The sequence below is a fragment of the Gorilla gorilla genome, chromosome 11, assembly GCF_029281585.2.
Source record: "Gorilla gorilla gorilla isolate KB3781 chromosome 11, NHGRI_mGorGor1-v2.1_pri, whole genome shotgun sequence".
NCBI classification, from domain to species: Eukaryota; Metazoa; Chordata; class Mammalia; order Primates; family Hominidae; genus Gorilla; species Gorilla gorilla.
This window is the reverse complement of record NC_073235.2, coordinates 60,272,364-60,299,911: the sequence shown is the minus strand read 5'-3', so window position 1 is coordinate 60,299,911 and position 27,548 is coordinate 60,272,364. Positions and strand designations below refer to the sequence as shown.

The 27,548-nt window shown below is 38.8% G+C and overlaps 1 protein-coding gene across 11 annotated transcripts in view; it reads left to right on the top strand.

Annotated features, from left to right (window-relative positions):
• Positions 1-27,548, top strand: part of ACVR1 (activin A receptor type 1) — a 140,280-nt gene that overhangs the window by 58,519 nt on the left and 54,213 nt on the right. For 10 of the 11 annotated variants that reach the window (XM_019022788.4, XM_031008816.3, XM_063694851.1 and 7 more), the window contains one exon: positions 18,626-18,699. In XM_019022788.4, the coding sequence (XP_018878333.1) occupies positions 18,633-18,699 (67 nt within the window). In that variant the 5' untranslated portion in view covers positions 18,626-18,632. Of the gene's footprint in view, positions 1-13,919; positions 14,746-18,625; positions 18,700-27,548 lie in introns of those variants that run through there. The other variant, XM_055380198.2, reaches the window with a different exon arrangement.

Sequence of the window (27,548 nt, the reverse complement as noted above, 5' to 3'; positions counted from 1 at the left end):
TTCTTTAAATTTGGCCAAGTTTTTCAAATAAATACTACTAGTGTTTCCCTGCCTATAAAATGCCCCTGCCATCCTTTTCACCTTACAGGGCCACTACATTAAGTTTTTCTTTTCTTTTGTTTTTTTTTTTTGAGACGGAGTCTCATTCTGTCACCTAGGCTGGAGTGCAGTGGTGTGATCTCGGTTCACTGCAACCTCTGCCTCCCAGGGTCACGCTATTCTCCTGCCTCAGCCTCTTGAGTAGCTGGGACTACAGGTGCGTGCTGCCACAGCCGGCTAATTTTTTTTGTATTATTAGTAGAGACGGGGTTTCACCATATTGGCCAGGCTGGTCTCGAACTCCTGACCTCGTGATCCACCTGCCTTGGCCTCCCAACATGATGGGATTACAGGTGTGAGCCACTGTGCCCGGCCCTAATTTTTTCTTTTAAAATAGACCTTATTTCTTTTAGAGCAGTTTTAGATTCACAGCAAAATTGAGCAGAAAATAGAAAGGGTTCTCATCTATCTCCCCAACACCTCCCCTACTGTCAATATCCCACACCAGAGTAGTACATTTACTACAATCAATGAACCTACTTCGACATATCATTATCACCCAAAGGCAATAGTTTACATTAGGCTCAGTCTTGGTGTTGTACATTCTGTGGGTTTGGACAAATGAGTAATGACATGCATCTACCATTGTAATATTATAGAGAGTAGTTTCAGTGCCCTAAAGATCTCCGTGTTCTACCTATTCATTTCCCATCCCCACTAGCCCTTGGCAATCGCTGGGCTTTTTGCTGTGTCCATGCATTTACCTTTTCCAGAACTACATTTTAATAATACATTTCCCGTGGAGTGCTTTGAAAGCATAAAGAAGCCTTGAGCCAGGCATGGTGGCTCATGCCTCTAATCCCAGTGCTTTGGGAGGCCAAAGTAGGAAGATTGGTTATGCCCAGGAGTTTGAGACCAGCCTGGAAAACATAGTGAGACTCCGTCTCTACAAAAAAGAAAAAAAAAATTAGCCAGGTGTGTTGGCAGGTTCGTGTATTCCCAGCTACTTGAGAGGCTGAGGCACATGGATTACTTGAATCTGGGAAGTTGAGGCTTCAGTGAGCCGTGATTGCACCACTGCAGCCCAGACTGGGCAACAGAACAAGACCTTGTATCAAAAAAAAAAAAAAAAAGTCTCGCTATCCAGGATGAAATGCTTTTAAGAGTATGATAAGTTATGGGGGTAATATGAATACCTACTTGGAATAGAGTCAGTAAGATGTTTTGTGAGGGGAAGCCTGAAGTGCAAAATGTTGATGTGTGTGTCTTTCTGAATTTGACATTTGAGTTGCTCAGATATGGTTTGAACCATGTATGTGGAGACAGAAGCGAGGAATTGGGGATTAAATTCTGCCAGGGTTGGTCTGTGCAGCCTCCTTAGATTTAACGCTTTTGAGGAAAGTCTCTGATGTGGCTGTTAGGTGCATTCTTTTTAAAGGAAAGTCCAATGTATTATTATAAAACAGCCTTATTATTATTATTATTATTACTATTTTGAGGCAGGGTCTCACTCTGTTGCCTAGGCTGGAGAGCAGTGATGCAATCATGGCACCCTGCAGCCTCAAACTCCTGGGCTCAAGGGATCCTCCTGCCTCAGCCTCCCAAGTAACTAGGACTATAGATGTACACAACCACACCTGGCTATTTTTTTTTTTGTCGTTTGTTTTTTTTTTGGAGACAGAGTCTCACTATGTTGCCCAGGCTGGTGTTGAACTGCTGGCCTCAAGTAATCCTTCTGCCTTAGCCCCCCATAGCTTTATATTTTATGTAAAAGTTAATTTTGATTATTTCATTTCAGATAATACGAAACAGTATAAAGTATAGCCATATATAAAGATAAAAGTTCTTCCCTTCTCTCTTTCACCTTTGGCTAAAATCTTGGAATACAAACTTTCCCATTTACAAACCTTTTCTTATACAGGTATTTTTATATATAAACAAATATGCATATTAATTATGTTAAAAATTGGTGGAACAGGACCATACATTCTATTTTACAACTTGCTTTTTGGCTTGACTTGGTATATTGTGGATATTTTTCCTTTTAAGCAGAATTTAATCTCAGGGTGAGTAATCCCTGCCTAGTGTCCCTTAAATGGCTGTACTGTAATAATCACCAGTCCTCAAGTGAGAGGTTAGTTCATTATTTAAAGGGGGTAGGCAGGAGACCTTTCACATTAGGGACAAAACCAAGGCCATGACTGTTGACATTGGACTTTTGGTCACTAAGGATGTATGTTTTTATTTTCCAAGGCAGACGATGCACGGCTTGGGGCTGCTGCCAAGGTGTCAGTTTTGTGAAATTTTTATTTTTTGGAGGCTGTTAATATATTAGCATAGTTGTTAGTTCTGGCTACCATCCTTTGAGCATTTTGAGACACTTTTATGCCCATTTAAGGTGGTGTGAGGTTGAATTAGTTTTAAGAGGAAGTAATGAATAACAGAAATGGAATTAGGAGACAGACTTTATTTTGTGTATATATTTATTTAAGGGAGAAGGAGATGATGGCTGTAGTTAATTGCTACCCCTGTGATTCTTAATTATGAAACAGGGTTAAAATTGTTCAGCTCAGTAGTTTCCTAATGTGGTTAACAGTGAGAGTCACCAGAGAAGTTTTCCGGTATCTGGTGTTGGCAATGAATATTTGTATTTTTCTTATTTTATAAAGTATTTATTTTTAGAAAGGTAATATAATTAATGTATACAAGATTAAAAAGGCACAAAAGAGTGTAGAGTGAAAACTAAGTCTCCCTTCTCTGTCTCCCAAGTACCCAGTGGCCTTTCTAGAAACAGCCGCTGTATTACCATTTTCTTGTGTATTCTTTCAGTGATTTCAGAGTATATATAATATACATGCATATAACCTATAGATATTACAATTTTTCTTTTACACACATGATAACAGTATCCATGGTTTTATACGTTTTCTTATTGAAATAATTTTTCTTGGAAGTTCTTCCATAGTAGCGCTGCATTCTTTTTATTTATTTATTTTTTTGAGACAGAGTCTTGCTCTGTTGCCCAGGCTGGAGTGCAGTGGCGCCATCTTGGCTCACTGCAAGCTCTGCCTCCCGGGTTCACGACATTCTCCTGCCTCAGCCTCCCAATTAGCTGGGACTACCTACAGGTGCCTGCCACCACGCCCTGCTAATTTTTTGTATTTTCAGTAGAGACAGGGTTTCACCGTGTTAGCCAGGATGGTCACGCTCTCCTGACCTCAGGTGGTCCACCCACCTCGGCCTCCCAAAGTGCTGGGATTACAGGTGTGACCCACCGTGTCCAGCGCATTCATTTTTAGTAGATACCTGGTATTCCATTGTAGAGATGTGCTGTCATTTACTTAACAATATTGATGGGTATATAGATCATTTCCAGTTTTTATTATCGTGAACAAAGCTATAGGGAATAACTTTGAATATACATCATTTCAAACGTGTGAGTGTATCTATGGGATCCATTTCTAGTAGAATTGCTGGGTCAAAGGTTACACACATTATAATTTTGGCAGAAATTTATTGCCAAGTTGCTCTGTTTATAGACCTTGACAGATTTTAGATTTAACAACGATGGGTGAGAACAGTTTTCTCATGCCCTTGCCTGTCAAGTATGACTCCCAAGTGATTATTTTATTTATTTGCCAAAGCAATAGGTAAAAAATGGCAGTTTAATGTGCTTTAATTTGCATTTTTCTTAGTTTGATTGAGATTGAGCATCTTTTCATAAGTTTAAAAGCCACTTTTATTTCTAGTTATCTTTCTATGCTTGTGTTCGTTGTCTATTTTGCTGTTTGGTTATGATTTTTATTATCAAAATATGACATCAAAATTATCGGTCCCCCCTTTTTATCCTTGTGATATGTGCTATTTATATTTTTCTCCGTTGGCCATTTGTATAGAAATAATTATTACTTTGTTGTGCAGGTTATTACAAATTTTATATAGTTAAAATCGCCAATTTATTCAAGCAACAATTATTTATTGAATGCCTCTTGTGTATGAGAACTTGTTCTAGGCACCAGGCTATACAGTAATGTAAAAAACAGACCCCAATTCTTGCTCCACAGCGGAAGTTACGTTCTTACTTACATTGGAGGAAATGATCAACATCCTAGTATCGTAGTTAAAAGACCTTTCATTTTTAGATTTAAAAACCTACTATCTCCTGGTTCATTCTAATGTCATGTGGGGTTTTTTTAGATTTAAGTCTTTGATCCATCTGAAATATTAGGTATGAATTCAAATGAATTTTTCTCTAGATGCTGTATTAATTAGGGTTAGGTTGAATTGCTGTAACCAAGGGACTGAAATATGCTATGGTTCAAAGAACACAAAAGTTTATTTTTTCTTCACTTAACAGTCCCTGTGTAAGCAAAACAGGTCAGCAGAACCTCCCACATCCACTGATCATTCAGAGGCTTGAGTTCCTTCTGTCCTGTGGTTCTAGTAATTGTTGCTGTGATTATCTGCATGGTCATATCTGAGTTGCTGCTGTATCTGGGTCCTCTCCATGGGAAGGGCAAAGAAGAAGGTCCAGGGCTAGTGATCAGAAACGGCAGACATCACTACAGATGAAAACTATAGTGATGAGAACTTCGTTATATGGGTACATCTAGCCGCAATGCAGACTGAAAAGTGAAGTCTGTGTTGGCCGCCTTGTACCCAAGAAGAAGGAAAGAAGGGATTTTAGTGGAAAATTAGCAGTCTCTGCCATATTGGCTAGTCATTCCAATTTTACTGAACAGTCCTAACTTTTCTCCTTTGGTTTCTTTTATAGTATAAATTCCCATATAGATTTTGGTCTATTTCTGGGATAACCGTTTAGTTTCATTAATCTGTCTGCCTATTCATGCAGCAGAATCGCATTGTTTTAACTTTTGAGGCTTAGTTTTTTTTTTTCTTTTTCATGGGGTAAGTCTCCCCATTTTAAGTCCATTTCACAGAATTTTATTACTTGTGTGTGTGTGTTTGTGTTTTAAAAATAGGAACTTTAAAAGAATCATACCCAGTTACCACCCTCTCCCCCCATGAAGAAAACCTATTATTTTTGGGATTTTGTTAAATGTATAGACTTCATTAGTGAAGGTTCACTCTTTATGATGTTCATTTTTCTTATTTGACAATAGTGTTGCACAATTCCTTTGAAAAACACTGATCTGAACCCTAGACTTTCTATATCCTTTGACCCATGACACTTATTGAAGTACGTGGGAGGAAGGACCACTTTATATGATGTGTTAATTTTATTTTAATACATGATTTCTGATTATGACCAGGAAACATACTTATTTTGCTATTCTATTAAAAAATAAACTTGGAACTTGTAAAAACAATTTCTTCAGTTTGAAGATAAGGAAGAGTTGATATTTCAGAAGTTTATTGCACAAACTTATTTGTAATGTACAAACCTGGGCTAATTGTTTGCGTATATATGATGCACAGTGCTTGTTACTTGCTTAGTGTATGTGTATGTGTGTATATATTTGTAACAACATGTATTCAGCTTTTGTCCTTTCCTTTTTACCTTTTTTAATGTAAAATAAAACACGAAAAGAAGCATACATAGTTTAGTTAATTACAAGGTGAATTTTTTTTGTGATCACCATGCAGGCCAAGAAATAGTATATTATGTAGTATATACACTATAGTAATTGCCTCCTTGCCTTTTTTTTATGGGTCCATCAACCAGGTGTTCAGACCTACAGATTGGTCTCGTATTATCTCTTTATGTTTTGTAAGTCTCTTAAACCTGGGGTTTCCCCCTCCAGCCCTTTCTTTCCCTTACAGTTTCTCTGTTGAAGAACCTGGCCATTTGACCTCCAGCTTCTTTCTTGCTAGATTTTGGTGATTGCATCCACATGGTTCAATTCAATTTGTTTTTCTTTTAGTGGCATATGTTATATTAACACCACAATCTGGGCACCAGGGATGCTCACTGCTACTGAGTGGGTCCTTATTTCTAGGCCCGTTTAGTGGGCAGAACCAGGAATTAAATATTTATAAAATACTTCATGAGTTCATTCTGATACTTTGTGATTCAAATTCAGTTTATAAGGTTTTAACTTAAACTTTTCTATATAACATCTTTATCTCCTTTATTTGACACAAAATTCTAGTCCTCAAACACAACAGGGGATGATAGAATACTTCATAGATACTCATTTGCTTTCTTCCACATTATACACACAGTATTCTCAGAAGTGCCACAATGCTAACACTATACCGCTAGTTATGAAAACTGAAAACAATTTCTTTTTTGTATTCTATTTCCATTCTCCTTCTTTTTGTTGTTGTTGTTGTTGTTGGAGGGTGTTTTAGTTGTTGAAAATTGGGCAGATTTAACACTGATTAGCTCTTAGATGATATTTGAAGGAGGAATAATTTTAACTTTGTTGGGTGAGATGTTGGGTTTTAGTTATGTTTAGAAAAAGTCCTTATCTGTCAGAGAATTTGTGGGTGAAATGATATGACATCTGTGATTCTCATTAAAATACCTCAGGAAGAAAATGGGAATGGAGGAAATAAGGCTGCTTATTTTTGAAACTGGGGGTAGAATGTTGCTTATTTTTGAAACTAGAAGATTTTAAAAGAAGGCATATTACGCTTTCTGTTTCTATGTAACTTGAACTATCTGTAATAAAAAATTTAAATATTAATTTTATAAACAGTGGAAAGAAAAGAACATATGGGGAGGAGGGTAATAAGGAAAGAATAGACAGGGAGTGGGGAAATGACTCAAGAATGGGTGATTTCATTCTCAACCTGGTGGTCCAGCCTGGTGGCCTACAGTGGTTCCCGAGTCTAAGAAAACGAGTAACATCCTGAGTGAAAAGAAAAGGCTGAGCTGTGGGGCCTAAACCAAGATTTAAGGCATGAGTGACAGAAGAGGAAGCTTCTATGCAAGGAAACTGAGAAAGATCAAAGCATTAAAAGTAAAGATACCTGAGAGTGCAGCCCACAAATCCCAGCTAGGGAGGAAGCCAAGGGAAGAAGGTGGTCACAACACCACATCCTACATAATCAGTGAGTGAGACCTCCTTGTCATTCTCAGCATCACCCGATTTGCTGGGGCGTGGGGGATTCCTAGGCCTCGTCACAGATCAAAATCTCTAGGGGGTGAGGCTTGGGAATCCATATTTTGAGGAAGCTCCCTTGTGAACCTGAAGGATAAGGTAAGACTAAAACGACGTAGAACCTTAACAAGGGGTATTTCACTGGATTGACTAAGGCAGAACACTGTGGACTGAAGACTGGATGGGGGACATGGAGGAAGCCTGTGTAGTTGCTGTTCTAGAAAGTGTTCGGTGAAAGGATGAAGAGGGTGGATATTGGAGACCTTGGGGCTGAGGAGGTGGTGGTAGTTGAAATTGTTGCTTATGATGATGTAAGAGAGATTGCCTATAAATGGGAAGGATGTGGGTGGTTTTCAGTGCAGGATAACTGAGTAGTTTGGCTACACATGTGCTTAGGCCCCCCACTGCCAGAGAGATTATTTTTTGGAAAGAGAGATTTTTGATGGTTCAGGGAAAGCTTGGAAATGTTCATCATGGATTAGATGTTTCTTTCACTTGTTAGCATTTTGAATTACATATTAAGGGAGGAGAGGCCTCAAAGCCTTCTCAGTGCCTTTACTTCTCAAGTTCTTATTGGGCCTTTCTGGCCCATCCTTGAGAAAGAAGGAAGGAATGGGGCCTGGCACACTGGATACAGGGACCCCTCCCTGCCACCTGTCCCCCATCATGTTCTTACAGTTTTCTCTTTCTCCATTTCCTTGCCTCATGTTAAATGGCAGTCTTGTATATGTAGAACCTCCTTAAGGGATTGCCTGGTACAGAGTGGTGTTTTTCAGTCATTATACTTTTGGACTATTGGAAGGATTCCCACGTTTCCACAATGATTTCATAATCACAGTGTTTGAAGGTTGTGGACAAGGACTGAGGTGAGAATACTATTCTCCTCTTTTCCACTGCCTTGGGGTCTTTGTTTTGTTTTATTTTTAGTTTTAATTTTACATATTTTTTAGAGATAGGGTCTCACTCTGTCACCTAGTCTGGAGTACAGTGGCATGATCATAGCTCAGTGTAACCTTGAACTCCTGGGCTCAAGTAATCTTGTCATCCCAGCCTCCAGAGCAGCTGGGACTACAGGCCCACACCAACACGCTTGGCCAATTTTCTTTATTTTTTGTAGAGATGGGGTCTCACTGTGTTGCCCATGCTGGTCTTGAGATCCTGGGCTCAAGTGATCCTCCTGCCTCAGCCTCCCAAAGTGCTGGGATTACAAGCATGAACCACTGTGCCTGACTGCATTTTATTTTTAATAACAGATCAAATTCATAATTTTCTACTCTATCGGCTTTCTACCTTTGTGTTCTTGGGCGCGTCACCTATTTTTAAGATTTCATTCTTTCTCCCTACTTCATAGAGTGCATTTATTTTTACTTTTAACATTGTTTTCTTATTTAGGTCAGTGAGTGTTTCTGGTCGAGTGGGTGGTTTTTTGGTTATATCCGTTCTCCAGTCTCTCTCCACCCGGTATCCATCCAGAACCTCTCCCTGCCTCCTCTCCCTGTCTCCTCCTTGTTTTCTGTTGTGGTTACTCGGATACTAACCCATTCAACTTGTGCACTGACCCTGGTACATGGCTCGTTTTCTTTCTCATGATCATATTTATACTTTTGATGGATATATTTAAATGAACAGCTGTGTGTTTGTTGAGTCATACCACAATTATCTGATTCTGCTTTAGCTGCTTGACTGGCAAAAGCATATTTCAAGCTAAATTGTGAGAGAATTCCATTAATCACATTCTATTCGGGGGAGGGGAGAGGAGACAGACCACTAAGAGAATTCTTTTCCAAGATTAATGTTAATTAGTGATTCCATTATTTAGAGTAGGTTGATCTGGTTGCTATTTAATGTCACTTGGAGAAACTTTACAAAGTTTAAATAACTGTAAAAATAACTATAAAAGGTTTAATGATAACAGCCGTGTAGGCAAAATTCCTTGGAATAAATTGATGTGCAGATAAAGTTAGTTGCTGCTGCTGGTCTATTTAAATAGATAAGGGGTCTTTCAAGAGTTCCTTTTTGTAAAGACCAGGGTTCTTGCCTCACATTGCTGTAATTCATTGGCTAAGTATTTTGTTTGAAGCCTCCTGAAAAGATAACATCTAATTCAGAAATGTTACTACTTTCTGTTTTTTTTTTTTTTTTTTAATGTATTACTGACTGTAACCTCTGGTCAAGTCTTTGGCTTCCATCAGCTGGATCTATTTTTCTCCTGACACTTCCTTGGGGTTCTCTCTGAAGGTTATTAATAGGCATGGAAGCATGGCTTTCCAAATAGCGTCAATAAATGTTAGAAGCCTTCAGGGGAGATAATATGTCAATTTCTGACTTGTAGGAGATGTATATTCAAGAGACAGACGCTGTCTCAGAGGTCATTAGGGATGGCTCTGGGCCTATCAGCTGGTGTCTGCAACTAGAGATCCAAGCAATCCCTTCCAACTGGGATATTGTCCACCAGGGAGTTGTCTGGTACACCCAAGGTCTGCCAGCCGTCTTTTTGTTTGGCTGCCTCTCTTGGATGACACCCTTGAAAACTGGAATCCAAGTTACAAATGATATCTTTTAATTTATCTCAAATATCTGCTTGCTACTATATTAAACCGGGGACATACAAACCCACCCCTGCCCCCCATTTCCTTGCTAGGCTATATAAAACTTAAACTTCACCTTCCTCTCTCCACACCAAAGTGTAGCCAAGGCTAAGATGTTAAAATGAATATGTTTTAATTTATATTGTGCACCTGGTAGGTGCCAAGCATGAGTATGTAGCCATGAGCCAGGCAGAGTTCTTACTCTCATGTTGCTTACATTTTGGTGTGTGGAAGAGGGAGAAACATAATAAAAAATTTATTTATTTTATTTTAAACTAGTAAGTAAGTGACAAATCTCACCTAGTTGTTAAGTGCTAAGAAGAAGATATGGTGGGATAATATAGTTTATGGGGGTGGGTGAGAAGGTCTGAGACAGGAATGGGCTTGGAGTGTGGGAGTGAGATGGAAGGCTTTGGTTAGGCCAGTGTATAAAGGGTGGTGTTTCTCACTACCACAGAAAAGTGCTCCAGTGTCTCTCAGTAAAGACAGAGAGAGAGAGAGAGGAAGAGAGAGAGAGAGAGAGAGAGAAAGAGAGAAATGTACCTCTCTGGCCTTGACATTCCTTTCATCTTATACCCACCCCCCAAATTATTATAGATTAATCACATTAGCCTGAGAATTGGGACAGCTGTGTCAGATGAGCAGTGCTTCTAACACCGTTTATAAGTCATGGGAGGGAAAGAAAGGTCTGCACTGTTAGGTTAGAGGGGAAACGTCAGGTCAGGCACAGCTAGAAATGAGACAGAGGACTGAGACAGTGTCTACCTGAGGACTTTGGGAAGAAGCGGGATTTGAAATGAACTTCAGAATTACATATCTAGAAGAGCTTTATGGGAAGGAATAATGGGGCTTTTCCTACCAATAGGTAAAAATAAAAAATGGTTCCAGTCACAGTTTGCAAACAAGGGATAGGGAGTGAGCTGTGAGCTGCGTTGGAGAATGTAGCAAAATAGCAGGGAGATGATGGAGTCCTAGCAGTTGAAACAAAGCAGGTGGACCATGGCTATTTGAAACAAAGGAATGAAGTGGAAAATGAGGGACAGTTTCCATATAGTCAAACCTGGTGAAATAACACCTAGTTTTGAGGTACGAGTAAGGCACGCAAGTGATCAAAACACTGGATTCTCAGAAATTTAGCGTAGGTATTCTGTGTATATCTGGAAGGGGTGTAACGAAGTCAATTTCATTCTGTGTACAGTTAAAATAAATTTACTGGGGAGCCTTTGCTTCTTACCTAGTAGCCTAAGCTAGACCTTTCACTTTCTTTCACATTAAGCCTTATCTTTTTTTCATCTTTTTTCATTTTACAGATCAAATTGTTTGCTTCCCTTCCTTCCCAAACCATATCTAGGGTCCATCTGTTACAGCTGGAATGTTTATAGTGTAACTCAGTCAAAACCCATTCTTTCCTGAAATAATCCATAATTATTTCCTCTAACTACAGGATAAACGGATCCAGGGCCTGGTTTTCAGTTCTATAGGACTTGTCCAAGAAGCTATTTGTATTCATCTATCATGAAAGATCAAATTACATGCTAATATTCTGAAAGTAACACCCCGCCAGAAACCCTCCAGCAGCAGTGAAGTCTATATAAAACCAAGCCTTGGCAATTTGCACATTGCCAGTTCCGACAGAGTGTGGTGTTAAAAATATTTAACAGGTCATTTTTGAACCGTAGAAAAGACCCTGACTTAACTTATATGGTATGATAGCTTTGGTTTAACCTTTCTTTGCAGCTATTACTGACAGCCCATGTCTCATTTCACTCCTCCCAAAGGCCCAGGTAGTTTGGCACAAGCTGCCTTTGGGTTAGCTCATTGCCTTTTGAGCATAGAAGAGATATGACTGTTCTTGTATTATCTAATCAGTTACAGTGGCTGATTTTGGCCCCTCTTCGTGGTGGTTGATGGAAGTCTATTTTCCTTCAAAGTTTCATGTCTACAATTTCCCTTGCTGGGCCTAACTTTGCCCCCAAATATGCCTTACACTAATTTCCGTTTTTATTTTGAGGGGTGAGTTTACAAGAGAACTGAAGAGTAGGGATGGAGGATGGGGGCTAGAAACTACTGATGCACTATCAAAGGGGCTTGTTTTTTTCTATGATATCAACATCTTTTCTGGGGGCAGTGGGAGGGAGGAGATGATTGGCGGTCACAGAGTAATATGAAATTGTTTAAGGTTAGGGAAATGGAAAGAAGGCATGATTGAATGGTGTATTAAATAACCATGAGTAAATGTTGTTCTTTAAGAGGAAAATAAAGATTTTCAGTTGAAGTTCAGAAGAATTGAGGCTTGAATAAAATGTTAAGGATGGCGGAGCGTGGTAGCTCCCACCTGTAATCCCAGCACTTTGGGAGGCCGAGGCAGGGGGATTGATTAAGCCCAGGAGTTCGAGACCAGACTGAGAAACATGGTGAAACCCCACCTCTACCAAAAAATACAAAAAGAATTAGTCAGACATGGTGGCATGTGCCTGTAGTCCCCACTACTTGAGGGGCTGAGGCAGCAGGATCATTTGAGCCGAGGAGGTTGAGGCTGCAGTAAGCTGAGGTTGTCCCACTGCACTCCAGCCTGGGCCACAGAGCAAGACCTTGTCTCAAAAAAAAAAAAAAAAAGAAAAAAGAAAAAAGAAAAAAAACCCCAAACAAACAAACAAAAAACTGTTAAGGATGACAGAACAAGATTGCTAAACTGTGGCTAGCTAGTTAAGTGAAAGTTGTGTAGAGTGGTGGTGGGTTAAGGCCTGAATGTTCTGATCTGGTGGTTTGCGGTTTGACCTGTGTCCTTAGGCAAGTTTATTCTACCTTCCCAGAAGACTAAGAAAAAGCAGGATTCCATAAATTATTTTTCCACATTGCCTCTGCCTTTTATAGTAAAGAGAATTATTATTTTTTCCTTATGGAAGGCATAGTACAGAATGCCTAAAGATAAAAACCGTGATGGAATCGTAGTGAGAGCCCTTACCAATGGTGAGCAAGCATAGGTTAGAACGTGTCGTCATGTGGACGACGTAAAAGTCATTCAAAATAGGGGTGGGTGATTGTATGACCTGTCTTCCAAGATTCTTTCTAATTCACAGATTGTTAGAAATTGAATTGAGAAGAGTATCAGGAATGTCCTTATTGAATGAAGGTACTCACTAAAGTATGTATTGAAGAATGAGTTTAGGCCATCAGGCAAGATAAATGAACATTTTGTCAAATTTTCCAATGGGAAAGAATTTTAGAGTTCATCTTACAACTTTCCCCTCATCCTCAATATTATAGTTAACTGTATGCTACCCATAAGTCTAGTTTTCAGAAACATGCTGTATTATAGATTAGCACTTAGATTGCCTGATATGGGTTCTGAAAGTTGCATATAGAAGTGTATTATATTCTCAGTTATTCTGTGACCAATACCACAGTAAAATTTTGGGTAGTACATCGTGGGGTATCTGTGGCTTTATCTAGCTGTAAAATTGTGATGAGCAAAAAAAGTGCCAAACTTGGTTTCAAGCCCACATACATTAGAAATTGAGCTAAGCGCTAGCTTCTTAACTACATACAGTCTGATCTTTAAGTGGAATTTGAAAAGTAACATGGGATTTGGAAAGTCGTTTTGTACTACCCTGGTGATGTGTCTGTTTTTAGGAGAATGTCATGGGAATGTTCTGTCTTCTAAGAAAGTAGGCCTGAGACATTGTAAGAAACAGTATTGATTTAAAAAGGGTACCTTAGTTAAGGCAGGAGGTCTCTAACCATTTTCTGAACAGCGATTTTTCTTGTGTCTGACATACTAAAATCAGTTACCAGGGATAGATGGTCTTATCCAAGAACAGAAGGGAGATGTGCGTACACGAGAGGCACGGATTCATACTCTGAACCCTTCAGATAATATTTTGCAGTCCCCAGTAGCCTGTGATTTTTCAGTTAGAGATTTTGGCATTACAGCCTTGCACAAGGATTTAGTTGAACCCAAGCAAGATATGCAGCTATGACTACCTTCATACAAGTTTATATCCCATTTAAAAAATATTTAGCTGTATTCATAAAATATTATTCCAACATTAAAAAAAATTAAAGCTTTATTCCTTGACTGTTGGACTTGTTGACGTCTGTGATGTTAGAGAGGTTAATGAAATTTCTAAAACTGTAGAACAGTGTCATTTTTGTCAGGTATCCGCTAAGTGCTCAGTCTAAAATATCTGGTACCATCTGGTTATCTGATATAGTACAAAGACTGAGCATTTAAGGACTAAGGCAGTTACTTGAAGTGTTGTCCAAGAACTCCAAAGGTGCCTGAGACTTTCTCAGGGGTTTCACAAGGTCCTCCTTCTTCCAATGATATGTGTGATACTGGATTTTCTATATATACTTCAGCCAGTACATGTTGTGACAGAATGAATGTAGATCATATATGAGAATCCAGCTGTGTTTTATTAAACAGAGATTTTCGAAAAAGCAGGAAAACAATGCCACTTTTCTCATAACATGTTTTTAAAAAATACATCATAGCTCTTTTAAAATAAAAAAATAAGGTAGTATGTTATTGTTATTTTATTATGAATATAATATTTTTAAAATTCTGTTTACATTTTTAACACTGTAAATATCAAGAGATGTAGCCTACATACACACGCTTCTCAGTAATTTTCAAGAGTTTAAAGAGATTCTGAGACCAAAAACATTTTAAAAATACTGGAGTAAGGCAATCCCAGAACTATTGAATTATTGCCACTCCCATTTTCCACTACTAGTTTCTCTTTCTTGCCAACTTACATATGAATGCTCCTTAGCCAAAAATATTTGAGAGCAGGAGAATTGAAATTTTACTTTTAAAAATGCAATTTTCTTTTTAGTATATTTTAAAATTAAAAATAGATCCTTGGGACTTCGGGTTGAGATTTTAGCATATTGATGTTTCTTATAATTGAAATATGGTCAGGAAGTACCAGAACATTCCCCTTTCCACGTTCTTTTTTACTTTCCTTTTGGGGGTGCTGTTTTTAATAGCTGAGTTTACTGGTCAGGATAAGCACTGCAGACCCTGAACAAAATGGCAACGAGTAAGTTGACTTTTTTCCCAAAGATTTTTGGCAGATTTTGAGCTGTCTTTAAACACTAGAGACGGAATTAGTCCCTACTGTTTGAGGGTCTGAATTTATAATTCTTTTTCTGTCTTCTATTTATGAGCCTAAATTATTGTTTTAATTTTGTTCGCACAATGATAATCTGTTAATAGGTATTTGGGACGTGGGCTTTTGCTGGCTTTGTGACGTGGAAAATATGCCAGTGGTGATTGTTTCTTAGATTTTTTTTTTTAATAGTTAAAGGAGTCTTGATTTGAAGCTTGTTAACTGTTGACTTTTACTATTACTTGAGCTAAATTCTACAGATTAAAGTTATAGAGATGATAAATCTCTTAATCTTGCCATTCCTTTGCAGGTCCCTCTGTGTGTGTCTGTGTGCATGGTGGGGAAGGGGTGCTACTAATTCTTTAGAATTTAAACTTAAATTGAGTTGACTAATTCAGGAAAAATTCTAATTAAACTGTTATTAAATGTGCACCTACTTGGCTCTGGCAGTGATGAACAAGATAGACTATAGATTTTCCTCCCATGGAATTTACAGTCTAGTGACAGAGACAGATGTTCAAAAGCACACACAGGTATGAATACATAATTATTAATTAGGATTATTTGTATGAGTGAAACTTCAAGTGATCTATGAGAATGAGCAGAGAGTACTTAAGGGTTTAGACAGGCTTCTAGAAGGTGGTAGCCTTTAGAGAAGCCATTGAGACTTACGGGATGAGTAGGAATTCAGTAGGTTGGGCCCTGAAAGAAGGGCCCAATCATAGGGAGCATCACGTACAGATGTCCAGAGATAGACCGAAAGTGGCTGGTGGGGGTGATAATAATGGGTAGTGGGGACTGAGGAACTGTGGAATGATGGTGAGAGCCAAGGGGGCAATGAAGATAGGTGAGTAGAGTGCCTAGAGTGCCTTACCTCCGTTCTGACCTTTGCCTTCCTCTCTAGCCTTCTTGGGTATTCGCCGACTCTTTGTGACTCTTCCAGACCCTTTGTGTCCTGGCCATTCTTGCGTTTTTTCAATCCTGAGGTTTGCCTTAAGTCCTCAGGGCACACCATGCTTGCTCTGGCCACAGGCACCTCAATAGAAGTGCCTTTTCCCTTAAATATTACCCTATCTGTGTCCTGTATTCACCCTCTCCCACCACACCTCCCAACACACTTACCCTTTTCCTAGTACCTCTACTCATCCTTCTGATTCCTGATTCTTTTCAGATGTTACCTCCCCAGGGAACCTCTGCACCCTCCAGAAAGTCTCAAGTTGTTTTGTTAACACAGTTATTTTAACTATGTTTCTTCCCAACTCTTATTCAGTTTTTAATTATGCAATCTTGGATGATTATTTGATTACCACCATAGACATATCTTGTAAGTGCCACGATAGCAAGGACCCTGTTTATATTTACTATTTTAGGTTCCTAATATGTAGCACATAGTAGGTTTTGAGTAGTTCTTGAATGCATGAATGCATTAATGAAGGACTGGGAATTCAGATAAGACTGAGATAAGAAATAGTTTAGTTCAGCAATTTTCAATGGTTTGTGATGACATATCCCATAAAAAGTTTTCTGATGCACCCTCAATGTGTAAATTGGCCATACATTTTATATAAAATAAATAAGTACATATTATAAAACATACATAAAATAGCAATTAAATAAGGATAAAATATTTAAGGTGTTGCTAATGGCAGTGGAATCATATTATCATCAATGAAAGTCTCAAGCCACTCAGGATAATGTTTACTATCTATGACAGTAGTTGCAAATCCGTTTTTCAAATATTTTCAAATTTTGAATTTGAGGAGATTGTTTCATGTCAGATTGAACTGAATATTACTACTTTTCTCTAGTAAAGTGTTTAAGGAAGAACCAGTAGAAATAAGCGATGTTAAGTCTACTGTTTTCTTACTCTTCTTTGGTGCTTGCATTAATAATATGTGCAATCTCTAGTTTCTGTAATGGTTTTAGAACACTTGTCATTTGGGAAGGCTCATTTCACTGTAAGTAGCCAATATAACCTGTAATTCCACTTGAACGGACCTTCAGAACTACAAGTACATGGTTGTACTCTGTAAGTAAATCATGTCCACACTAACATTATGTAACTCCTAGTCTTTCTGAAAGATACCTCCTGTACTAGACTGTCATAGAGAACTGAGATAGAGACCAGATTAAGTCTCAAGTTATTTTCTACTTTATTAGATTAAAACATTCTTATGAAAAAACAGTTTAATAATTTCATTCCATAGCTCAATGAATGACCCTTGCTTGGTCCTTGGATGTGCATACCTGTTTTGGAGATGAGTGGACCAGTGCTGGAGACTGCCCTAGACAGATGATTATGATTCCAGGCCGGGGGCTGAAATCACTGCTGAGGGAGAGGTTTTTCACCAAGGGCTTACCTTTGAGCCAGAATCATGTATGACAGGAGGAGGCAATGGGGTTGGAGAGGGGTGGAGGAGGGGGCTCAGGGCAGTTCAAGCAGAGGGGAACAAAAAGCATATTCATGTCCAAAGGTACAGAGATGTGTTGGAGGAGTCACATTCTGGTTGTGAGGGGCCAAGATGAAGGATTTGTATGTCCCAAAAGGATCCACTATAGGAAAGATCTATGTGAACTTGGAAATAATAAAAACAACAACAGTAGCAGGATCTTCCTCAAGTTTCATATGCTTTTAAAAATAGAAAAGGAAGGTAAATAAAAATCCCCTTTACCTCCTCCCTTACCTTGCTTTTAGGAAAGGGATTGACTGAACTATAATTATGGAACCAAAGAGAAATAAATTTAAGTGAAGGGTGGTAAGATATGATGGAGGTATGGTTTGTAAACAGACCGCCAGCCAAAAAAATTGATTTTTTTAAATTTTAAAAATAATTAAAAACAAATAGAGATGGGGCCTCACTGTGTTGCCCAGGCTGGTCTCAAACTCCTGGGCTCAAGTGATCATCCCACCTCGGCGTCCGAAAGTACTGGGATTACAGCTGTGAGCCACCGCACCCAGCCTAAATAATTTGATTTTAAAGGTCAACACTACAGACATGCTAGATAGCAATGGGCTTTCACTCTTTGCTTTAAAGCTGAAAGAGTACAAGCACACTAACCTATCATTAAAGAACTTTACCAGCTTCTTCTTTATTTTACCATCCAGAAAATTGCAACTAACCAAACTCCCATCACATTCCTGATGTTTCACATTATTCAAATGGAAAAGTTTATTTTTATTTTTACATGATTTTAGTTGTTGTCTATCCTTGTTAAATTTGTTTAATGCAGAAATGCATTGCTTTGCCTTAGATGGGATAAAAGTTTGTATTTTTTTGTTCTTTGTTTTTGCTGTAGGTCTGTATGTTGATGTAGGTTGCTCTGCCTCCAGTCCTTTTAAAGGAGAAGTAAGACTCTAACATAGTAATTTGGCTTGAATTATTCAGTCGCTTAATCTTTAACATCATGTTAAAATAGTCTATTCATGCTTCTCAGGTTTTTTAATTTAGTGCCAATTTTGCATTCAATGGGGTAAGATAAAATTCAAACCTAAAATCTTTTGGGACTGCCTCACTTTGTAGCTGAAAATTTTTTGTTTCCTTATTGATTTCTTTGTAAGAGAGTAGACTCAGAAACTATCCCTGGAGTGACTACCAGTTAGAAGTGAATATGACTAACTCTTTAAAGTGATATGTTTAGGTCCACATAAAAGGTACGTGTTTAAATGTAGTAAGAAATAAGGCAATATATCTGAGGGTGATTAGTAAGAAGGGCCTTGAGTGGCAGTTTGAAGGTGGTATGCTTAATTTAATTTGTCTTCCTGCAGTTAGATATTTATGCTTTACTTACATCTCTTCTTTTCCCTTTACAGTTGTACAATGGTAGATGGAGTGATGATTCTTCCTGTGCTTATCATGATTGCTCTCCCCTCCCCTAGTATGGAAGGTAAGTGACTCACATCTTTTTGGGTTAAGTATACTGTGATTTTTTTTTTTTTTGGCTTACTATAAACTACTTCTTAAGCCTATCAAACTTAAAACACTCTTTTTATAATAAATATTTGGTAATTATTGACTATTTTGAAGTGAAATTCTTATATACATTATATCTGAATATTTACATACACCTATTTTTTTAAAAAATTCAACCTAATTTTCTACTTAAAATAAATATAGGGCCAAGCATTGTGCCTCACGCCTGTAATCCCAGCACTTTGGGAGGTCGAGGCAGGTGGATCACCTGAGGTCAGGAGTTCGAGATCAGCCTGGACAACATGGTGAAACCCTGTCTCTACTAAAAATGCAAAAATTAGCCAGCCATGGTGGCGGGCACCTGTAATCCCAGCTACTTGGGAGGCTGAGGCAGGAGAATTGCTTGAATCTGGGAGGCGGAGGTTGTAGTGAGCCAAGATCACGACATTGAACTCCAGCCTGGGTAACAGAGCGAGACTCTGTCTCAAAAATAAATAAATAAATAAAAATATAAAGGAGAAATAAGAGAAAATTCTGTAATTAACAATAAAACATGTGTTTAAACAAATGCGAGGCTGGGTGCCGTGGCTCATGCCTGTAATCCCAGCACTTTTGGAGGCCAATGCAGGTGGATCACTTGAAGTCAAGAGTTCGAGACCAACCTGGCCAACATGGTGAAACCCCATCTCTACTAAAAATACAAAAATTAGCTGGGTGTGGTGGTGTGTACCTGTAATCCCAGATACTTGGGAGGCTGAGGTGGGAGGATCGCTTGAACCCGGGAGGCGGAGGTTGCAGTGAGCTGAAATCATGCCACTGCACTCCAGCCTGGGCAACAGAGCAAGATTCCACCTCAAACCCCCACCCCCCACCCCCTCCAAAAAAGCCGAAATGTGATATATTATGGTGTAGTTGGGCATGAGTCTACAAGAAGACATGATGAAGTAATACATGCTTGCACCTATATAGGTAATAATCTTCAACATCTTCAAAAATAGATTGGTACTGGTGTGTTATATTGGTGGCTTAGTTGTCATAAGTGGTCTCTTACCTTCAGTGATTGAATTTTCTGAATTGGTGAACAGATTTTGGTAGAATTTAAAAAAACCAGAACCGTTGGCCCTTGATTTATATACTAGTTATATGTTTGGAATATTTAGTATACATGAAGGCAGTGTAAGACATACATACTTTGTGTTTTTATGTATGACAGGGTTAGGTACTGGTTTCAATTCTACAGAGATTATTCATGAAAATGAATGCTCGGTGGGATAGTTGATACTTGTAGTGCAAAGGCCATGTCTTGGCCTATTTGGGATGTTACAACAAAAATACCAGAAACTGGGTGGATCAAAAACTAAACATTTATTTCTCACAGTCCTGGAGGCTGGGAAGTCTAAGTTCAAGGTGCTGGCAGATTCAGTGTCTGGTAAGGGCTCGTTCCTCATAGACGGCACCTTCTCTGTGTTGTCTCATGGTAGAAGGGGCTAGCTAGCCCTCTGGGATCTCTTTTATACCAGCACAAATCCCAATCCTGAGGGGTCTGCCGTAATACCCTCACCTTGGCAGTTAAGATACTGGCATGAATTTAGGGGAGACACAAACATTCAGGCCCTAGAAGGCTAATTCTTAGTTGTGTGGCACCACCCAGGCATTTCAGTGCCTTTGGCATCTCTGACCCTTGCTTACTTACTTTGATTACTCACCTTCCCATCCCCTCATTTCCAAAAAGTTGCTCAGGGATGGTCCTGCCCTTGTGGAAAAGGACAAAATAGATAATCGAGAGAAAGATAGTAAAAGTTACTCATAATTCCCTTCACTTACATGTAATTGCTTTTAACATGTTGTTATATATCTTTCTAGACAGAGAAAGCCTAAACTCTACTCTATTGCACATTGAGCAGTGCCCACTTTATTTTACAAGTGTTCCTCCATGAAGAGTGGTGCTTGTTGTAGGAATCTCAACCTCTTTATGATCAGATGGGACAGTAAGACTAATGCCCTTGTTACAGGTTCTTTGGGGTATGGTCTTCTTTATATAAATGATGAGTTTCCAAGGAGGCATATAATTTGACAAGTTAGTATAGCCAACAATGTGAAAAAATCAGTACTTAGAATATTATAAATCTATTTCATTATATATTAGGTTCATAATATTTGATCTGTTCCTATCTCCTTCTCATACTTAATGACATATATTATACTTCTCCATTGTCCTATATGGTAGCTGATAGTCACATATAGCATTTGAAATGTGGCTAATATGAGTGGAAATATGCTGTAAATGTAAGATACAGGCTGGATTTTGAAGACAATAAAAATGTAAATTTCACCTGTTTTTTCCTACTGCTGTGATAAAACTTAAATTACATTAGGTGGCTCACATTTTGTTTCTGTTGGCCAGTGCTGTTATAGACCATTTTAGATATCTAGTTTATATTCCACTCTAAGCAGTGTTGTTAAAGATATTCCCATAATATGGCAGTTGTGTCAGTTAACGCCAAGAAGGTATGGGGAAGGGATCCTGAGTGGCAATGTTGAAGGAATTAATATGAGGAAATGGGCTTATATTAAAGCTGGGAGGATTTGGTGAGTTGACAGTGATTTTTCAATTGGGGTAATTTTATCCCTCAGGGGATACTTGACTATTGCTGGAGACATTTCTAACAGTCAAGTTTCTAGGACTTTTTTTTACCTCTTTTAAATTGGTAAATAATGATTATTATTTAAAAATCTAAGGAATATTGAGAATTAAAGTCCCTCCAAATTTCACTGTCTTCCTTAGTTACCATATCAATTCTATATGATATTTTTGTTGTTACGGTTTTGTTGTTGTTGTTTGAAACGGGGTCTCTTTCACCCAGGTTGGGGTGCAATGGTGTGATATCAGCTCACTGCAACCTTCTCCTCCCAGGCTCAAGTGATCCTCCTACGTCAGCCTCCTGAGTAGCTGGGACCACAGGCTTGTGCCACTACAACTAGCTAATTGTTTTGCATTTTTGGTAGAGACAGAGTTTTGCTGTGTTGCCCAGGCTGGTCTCCGACTCCTGAGCTCAAGTGATCCACCCACCTCGGCCTCCCAAAGTGCTGAGATTATAGGCTTGAGCCACCTTGGCTGGCTATCGATTCTGTGTGATATTTTGCCTTTTAATTTTTTTTTTTTTTTTTGAGGCAGAGTCTCACTCTGTCACCAGGGCTGGAGTGCAGTGGCACGATCCTGGCTTACTGTGGTCTCAACCTCCTGGGCTCAAGCATTCCTCCTGTCTCAGCCTCCCAAGTAGCTGGGACCACAAGCTGGGAACCATGCCTGGCTAACTTTTGTATTTTTTGTAGAGCTGGGGTCTCACTGTGTTGCCTAGGCTGGTCTCCAACTCCTGGGCTCAAGCAGTCCGCCCACCTCTATCTCCCAGTGTGCTGGGATTACAGGCGTGAGCCACCACACTCTGCCTCTGTGGTATGGGGCAGTTCAGATGATATCATGGGTGGACCTGTGATGTAGGCAAGGTATGAAAAAAGAGAGGAGAGACAAAGAAGTGGAAATGTAGTATGAGGAGAGAAGGAGAGGTAGAGAGAGAATGGGGAAAAGAGTGGGGTGGAAAAAGGGCAGTTATGGAGCAATGCTAATAACCATGCCATTGGTTGTTTTTTTTTAATCCTGCTTTCAGCTCTTAAGCTGTCCAAGAATCCAGCAAATAACCTCTTAATGCCACAGTGAAGACGTGTAAAACATGTAAAAGTTAGTTTAGGCTGAAATGGAAATGGAAATAGATCGACCCTTAAGGTTTTGCTATTTAATATACCACCACCATTAGGATGTTTACAAGTATGGAAAAGAGCATATCATACTTTAATTGCAATTGCTGTTTTTTTTAAAAAAAATAGAATATCCAGTGAGTGCTATAGCCTAGTGTACTCTAATCATAATAGCAGTTGCCTTAGTGCCGTCTTTCCTCTGTGACTCAACTCCCTATTGTGTTTGTGTGTGTGTGTGTGTGTGTGTGTGTGTGTGTTCTATGGAAGGCATTTTGTTTTTATATATTTAGTAGGAAAATTTTAAAAACCAAAGAGAAACCCTATTTATAATACACTCTAGTATCCTCAACATTGGTTAAAAAGCAAATGTTAAGTACTAATACTTAATCCAAAAGAGATAAGTAATGGGGCTGATAACAGAAATCTGTAATAGCAGTCAGTGTAGCTTGTCTACTGCTGAGCAAGCTTTAGATGACTACGTTTAAAAGGCAATAGACCCATATTTGATGTTTGTAGAACAGAGAGGCATCCTATTAATTGTGCTGTAATGAAGCTAGATCACATTCTTGGGACTTAAATAAGAGAGTCATAGAGATTTTGTTCTAATACATTTTGTTGGGTAGTGTACTCTTCTTGGTCTATTTAAAAAAAAAAAAACTTTTACCCCTTTGTCTCCGAAATGTCTAATAAATATTGATTAGAAATAGTGGTAACATTTCAAATATTAGTTTTAAACAGTGATTTTTTTTTTTTTTTTGTAGAGTTTGAGTGTACTTCAGAACATTTCTCAAGTTCTATGGAATCCTAAATGCTCTGGGCAATAAAAGATTTTTTCACCACTTATATTTGGAAAATGCTTTCCAATATAATGACCTGTTTGATGATTATAGGTAATATTTAATGAGTGCTTAAAATGCACCAGATATTGGGCTAGCTTTCATGCATAATTTCCTATAATCCTCACAAGTGCCCTCATAAGATACATTGTTTTTGGATGTGCTTTTGGATTAGTTAAAGCTCTTGCTTAAGGTTACACAGCCAACAAAAGGCATCATATACTTTGAGGAATGGTGTTCAAGGGCTCCAGTCATTATCAGTCCTCTTCAAAATTTTGCATTTTTTTGTGCCCTAAATTAGCTACATCCACATTCATATTATGTCTGGTGCATGCTAGAATCCAGCTCGATCCAGCCTGTTTGAGAGCGTGAGAAGAGAGTTTGTAATAGCAAATGATGAGGCCCCTTCACCTGGGGTTGTGTTTCTTACTTTTCTTGTCTCTCCTACCAGTAATCATTTTTCATGTTCATTATATATACAACTCTAGCTGCAGGAAGAGTTTTATTTGCTCTCATAGAGAAGAGCACTTGAGTCCTAATTACCTGTATATCCTTCCCTTTCCTTCCCATTAAGAAGACTAATCATGCTCTAATACTACTATTATACCACCAGGGTGAAGGCAGAACCTCCATGTTTGGCTTTTCTTTTGTCCCTGTACGCATTTGCAGGTGAAGACTATGACACAATTACTTTAAAGGGAATATTGCTCCTTTGGAAATATTTCAAAGCTGAGACGACCCACATTTTATTAAATTTGTAAGCCACAGTTAGATTTCATTATAGCAAGGAAGGCCAGACGTATGCAGAATTTTTTCGCAAGAGATTTCGGCCTGTTCTAGAGAAGACTGCTAGGTACTAAATTATTTTCTGAGTTAACTTGATTTTAGTATTTACAAAGCCATCACTACTCAGACTTTCCAGCCCCACTACCCAATGATGGAAGGAAGGAGATAACTTCAATGGACTTTTTGTTAGGGTTACAAAGGTGCCCCTCTTTGCTGCTGGGGGGAAGAATAGAATAAGCCTTTCTTTGATTTTCTCATTATTAGAGATTCAGGAAGTTCTTGAAGAGGTGAGTGAATGGAAGAGAAATGTCTTAGTATTACATTTGTTTCTTCTTCTTCTTAGTATTACATTTGTATCTCTTGTTCAGAATAAAATCTTTTTCTTTGGCATATCATCAAACAGAAGATGTTTTTAGGGAGAGGGATGACATACTAAGGCATTTGCTACTACTGGGACCTAGAATGTAAATATCTGATGAAGCATCATACTTTTAAGACACTGCTTCTTTATTATCAAGTTTTCTTATTTTACAAAATGATCCTATACTAGTTGATGCAAGGTGAGCTGTGACAAAGCATCCTTTTAGCCTTTCCTTCCTGGAAGTGTTTGTTTCAGCCATGAGTAGTTAAACTAGTGCTACATTCTTTTCTTTGTTGTTTTTTTTTTTAGCGGACAGTATAAGAGGGGTATGGATAGCAGTAGGGTGTGGGAGGATGCTAAAAATTCATTCAAAGAAAGTCAAATATTGAACAGATGAGAAAACAAATTCAACACCCAAGCTCATGAAATGATTTCCTTGTGGTCAACAGTGTGCAGTGCAGTCACTTTGAAGTGTTCTCTTTTATAAAGACAGGTATCCAGAGTGAGAGGATGAATGCCATCTCCTCTTTATGGAAAAACTTGTAAAGCAGAAGGTTTGTAGGCATGTCATATATGCCACTTTCACTCTTGAAAACACCAAGGAAAAGTAAAACACACTTAAAAATTAATTTGTAACTCTTAAAACACTGCAAACTGTCCTGCGGAACTTTCCTCTGCAGCCCGGGATGACCTCAGGCAAGATTCCATACATAATGTTTATTCCTAATAGCCATAGTGACTCAGAACTCATGTCATTCCAAGATAGTGTAAGACACAGGCGAGGTGGCTTTCAAACTTTTGACTGTGACTCACAGCAAGAAACATTTTGGAGTAAGACCCACTGCATAGATAGTGCCCACACACATCTGAAATGAAAATTTCATGAAACAGTAATTACTCTTACTATGTTTAATGTGCACCTATTTCTTGTCTTTTTAAATTTTATTCAGTTTTATTTCACTTGAAAAGACAGAAAGAAACCTTGTCTTAAACTACTAAGTTGATTTTGCTACCCAATAGTGGGTCATAACCCCATATTGAAATTAAAAAAGACAACACTAGTCTGCTTCAAGGGTTCACTGTGCAGGTGTTCCTACTGCCCTCATGTGACAGCTCTGACACCTGACCATAGGTCATCTGGTGTATTCCTCAACAAAGCTGGTCTAGAACCTTTTATTTTTTCACAACTCCATGTAGCCTGACCATCCTTTCTCTTTAAGTCAGTGATTTGGGAGGAAGAGGGAATTTTACATTTGCACCTTCTCAGCCTGGGTCATAACACTGGAGCAGCTGTGGCCTGATTCTCATCAGCTGAATCTGAGCCCTGCAAGCAGGGTGTTTCCTAGAGCCATGGTTAATGCTACATCTAATTCTTTGTTACGGGCTAGAACAGAACATGGACTTTGCTGAGAATATGTATATGGGATGTGGGGAGGAGAGTTGTGGGAAGGAGAGAAACAATAAAAGGAAGAATGAGAAATTCCTCTTGGGCACATGATGGTGACATTCACCTTAAAAAAAAAACCTGCCAGTATTTTTTAAATTGGTGATTTGGGGGATTGGGGTGGGGACGGCTCCTTCGTTTTATTTCTTGTTGCATTTGTTTTGTCTTCTGAATTATGGTACCTACAGCAAATTAGTTTTAGTTGAAAAACAACAGCAAAACAGATTCATTCAGAAAAGTTACAAAGAATGGGTAGAAAAAAAATTACCAACAGTCCAGTTTAGAATTTGACTTCTCTGATACATATAATACTGTAGCATGCCATGTAGAGTTACAGTAATGACTTCTTTTTATCCTTAACTTCACGTCCCAGTTCATATGCTTCAAATTTCAGTTTTGCAAAGGGTTAGGATCATGTTTGACATAGTATTGATGGTCAGAGTCAAAGATGTGTTCTGAAAGGAAGGCTTTGGCCATGCATAGGAATCAAGCCTTTCTCAGGAAAGAGACAAGGCCAAAACACCATCGTTAGTCATCCTCTGTTTCACTATGTCTTTGCGTATATTCTCCTTCGCCTCTCTGTGCTTGTTGCCACCTGGTACGATGGAAACAATAACGTTACCCACCTTGTTGTGAGGAGTCATGAGACTACATGCCGAGTGCCCAGCACACAGTGAGCCCTAGAGCGTGAGAGGCCAGAATGTGGAGGTATTCATTGTTTTATCCCTAGTGTCTAAGACATTACCTGGTGTGTAGTTGGTGCTCAATAAATATTTGACAAATGAATAAATAATGTTGGCTAGAATAATAATTATGGTAATAGAGAAAAGATAATATTATAAGAGACAGTGGGACTGATCTGGGCTGATCACATGCACCCTTTCAAATAATTTATTATGAGTTTGGGAAAAGTGAATCAGTTATAAGACAAACTTATGTTCTTTTAGTCAATTTAAACACGAGTACCAGTTGACAACACTGGTAGGCATTGGTGACGTTAACATAAGCAAGAAGTGGTTCCTGCTTCAAGAAGTCATGGTCCAGTTGGATGCAGCAAAGGTCACAGCATAGCATGAGGCATATGGACAGGAAAGGCCTGCATTCCACATGGAGCTGGGTTTGGGGCTGGTGATTCAGGGAAGCTAAGTTTTGAAGGATAAGTAGCCATTAGACCAGCCGAGGAGGGACTAAGAAGGACATTGCAGGCAGGGGAAGGGTGAAGTCCAGAGACGTGAGATCATGAGCGGTCACCATGTCATGAGACAGAATTAGGGTTGAGAGTTGAGCCCTGCAGGCATGGCAGAGCCTTATGCTAAGGTGTTTGTCTTCTATCCTGAAGGCAATGGAGAACTGTGGAGAGATTAAGTAGGTGCAGTTTGTGTTTTGAAAGAGTGGTGTGTGGTGAAAGTGGATCATAGAGTGTGGCAAGATGAGAAGTAAAGGGATGGGAGAAACTAATCCTCCTGCAGTTTAGGGACAGGCAGGCCACACATACTCCATTTTCAAAGGCATCCCAACTGTAGCAACTAAATGGTGGCAAACAAAACAAAAACAAAGCCTTAGTGCGAACGTAGAACTGTTACAGGTGGCTCACAAATGATATTAACAGTGACAAAACAACAATAATCTAATAATAATGCTAT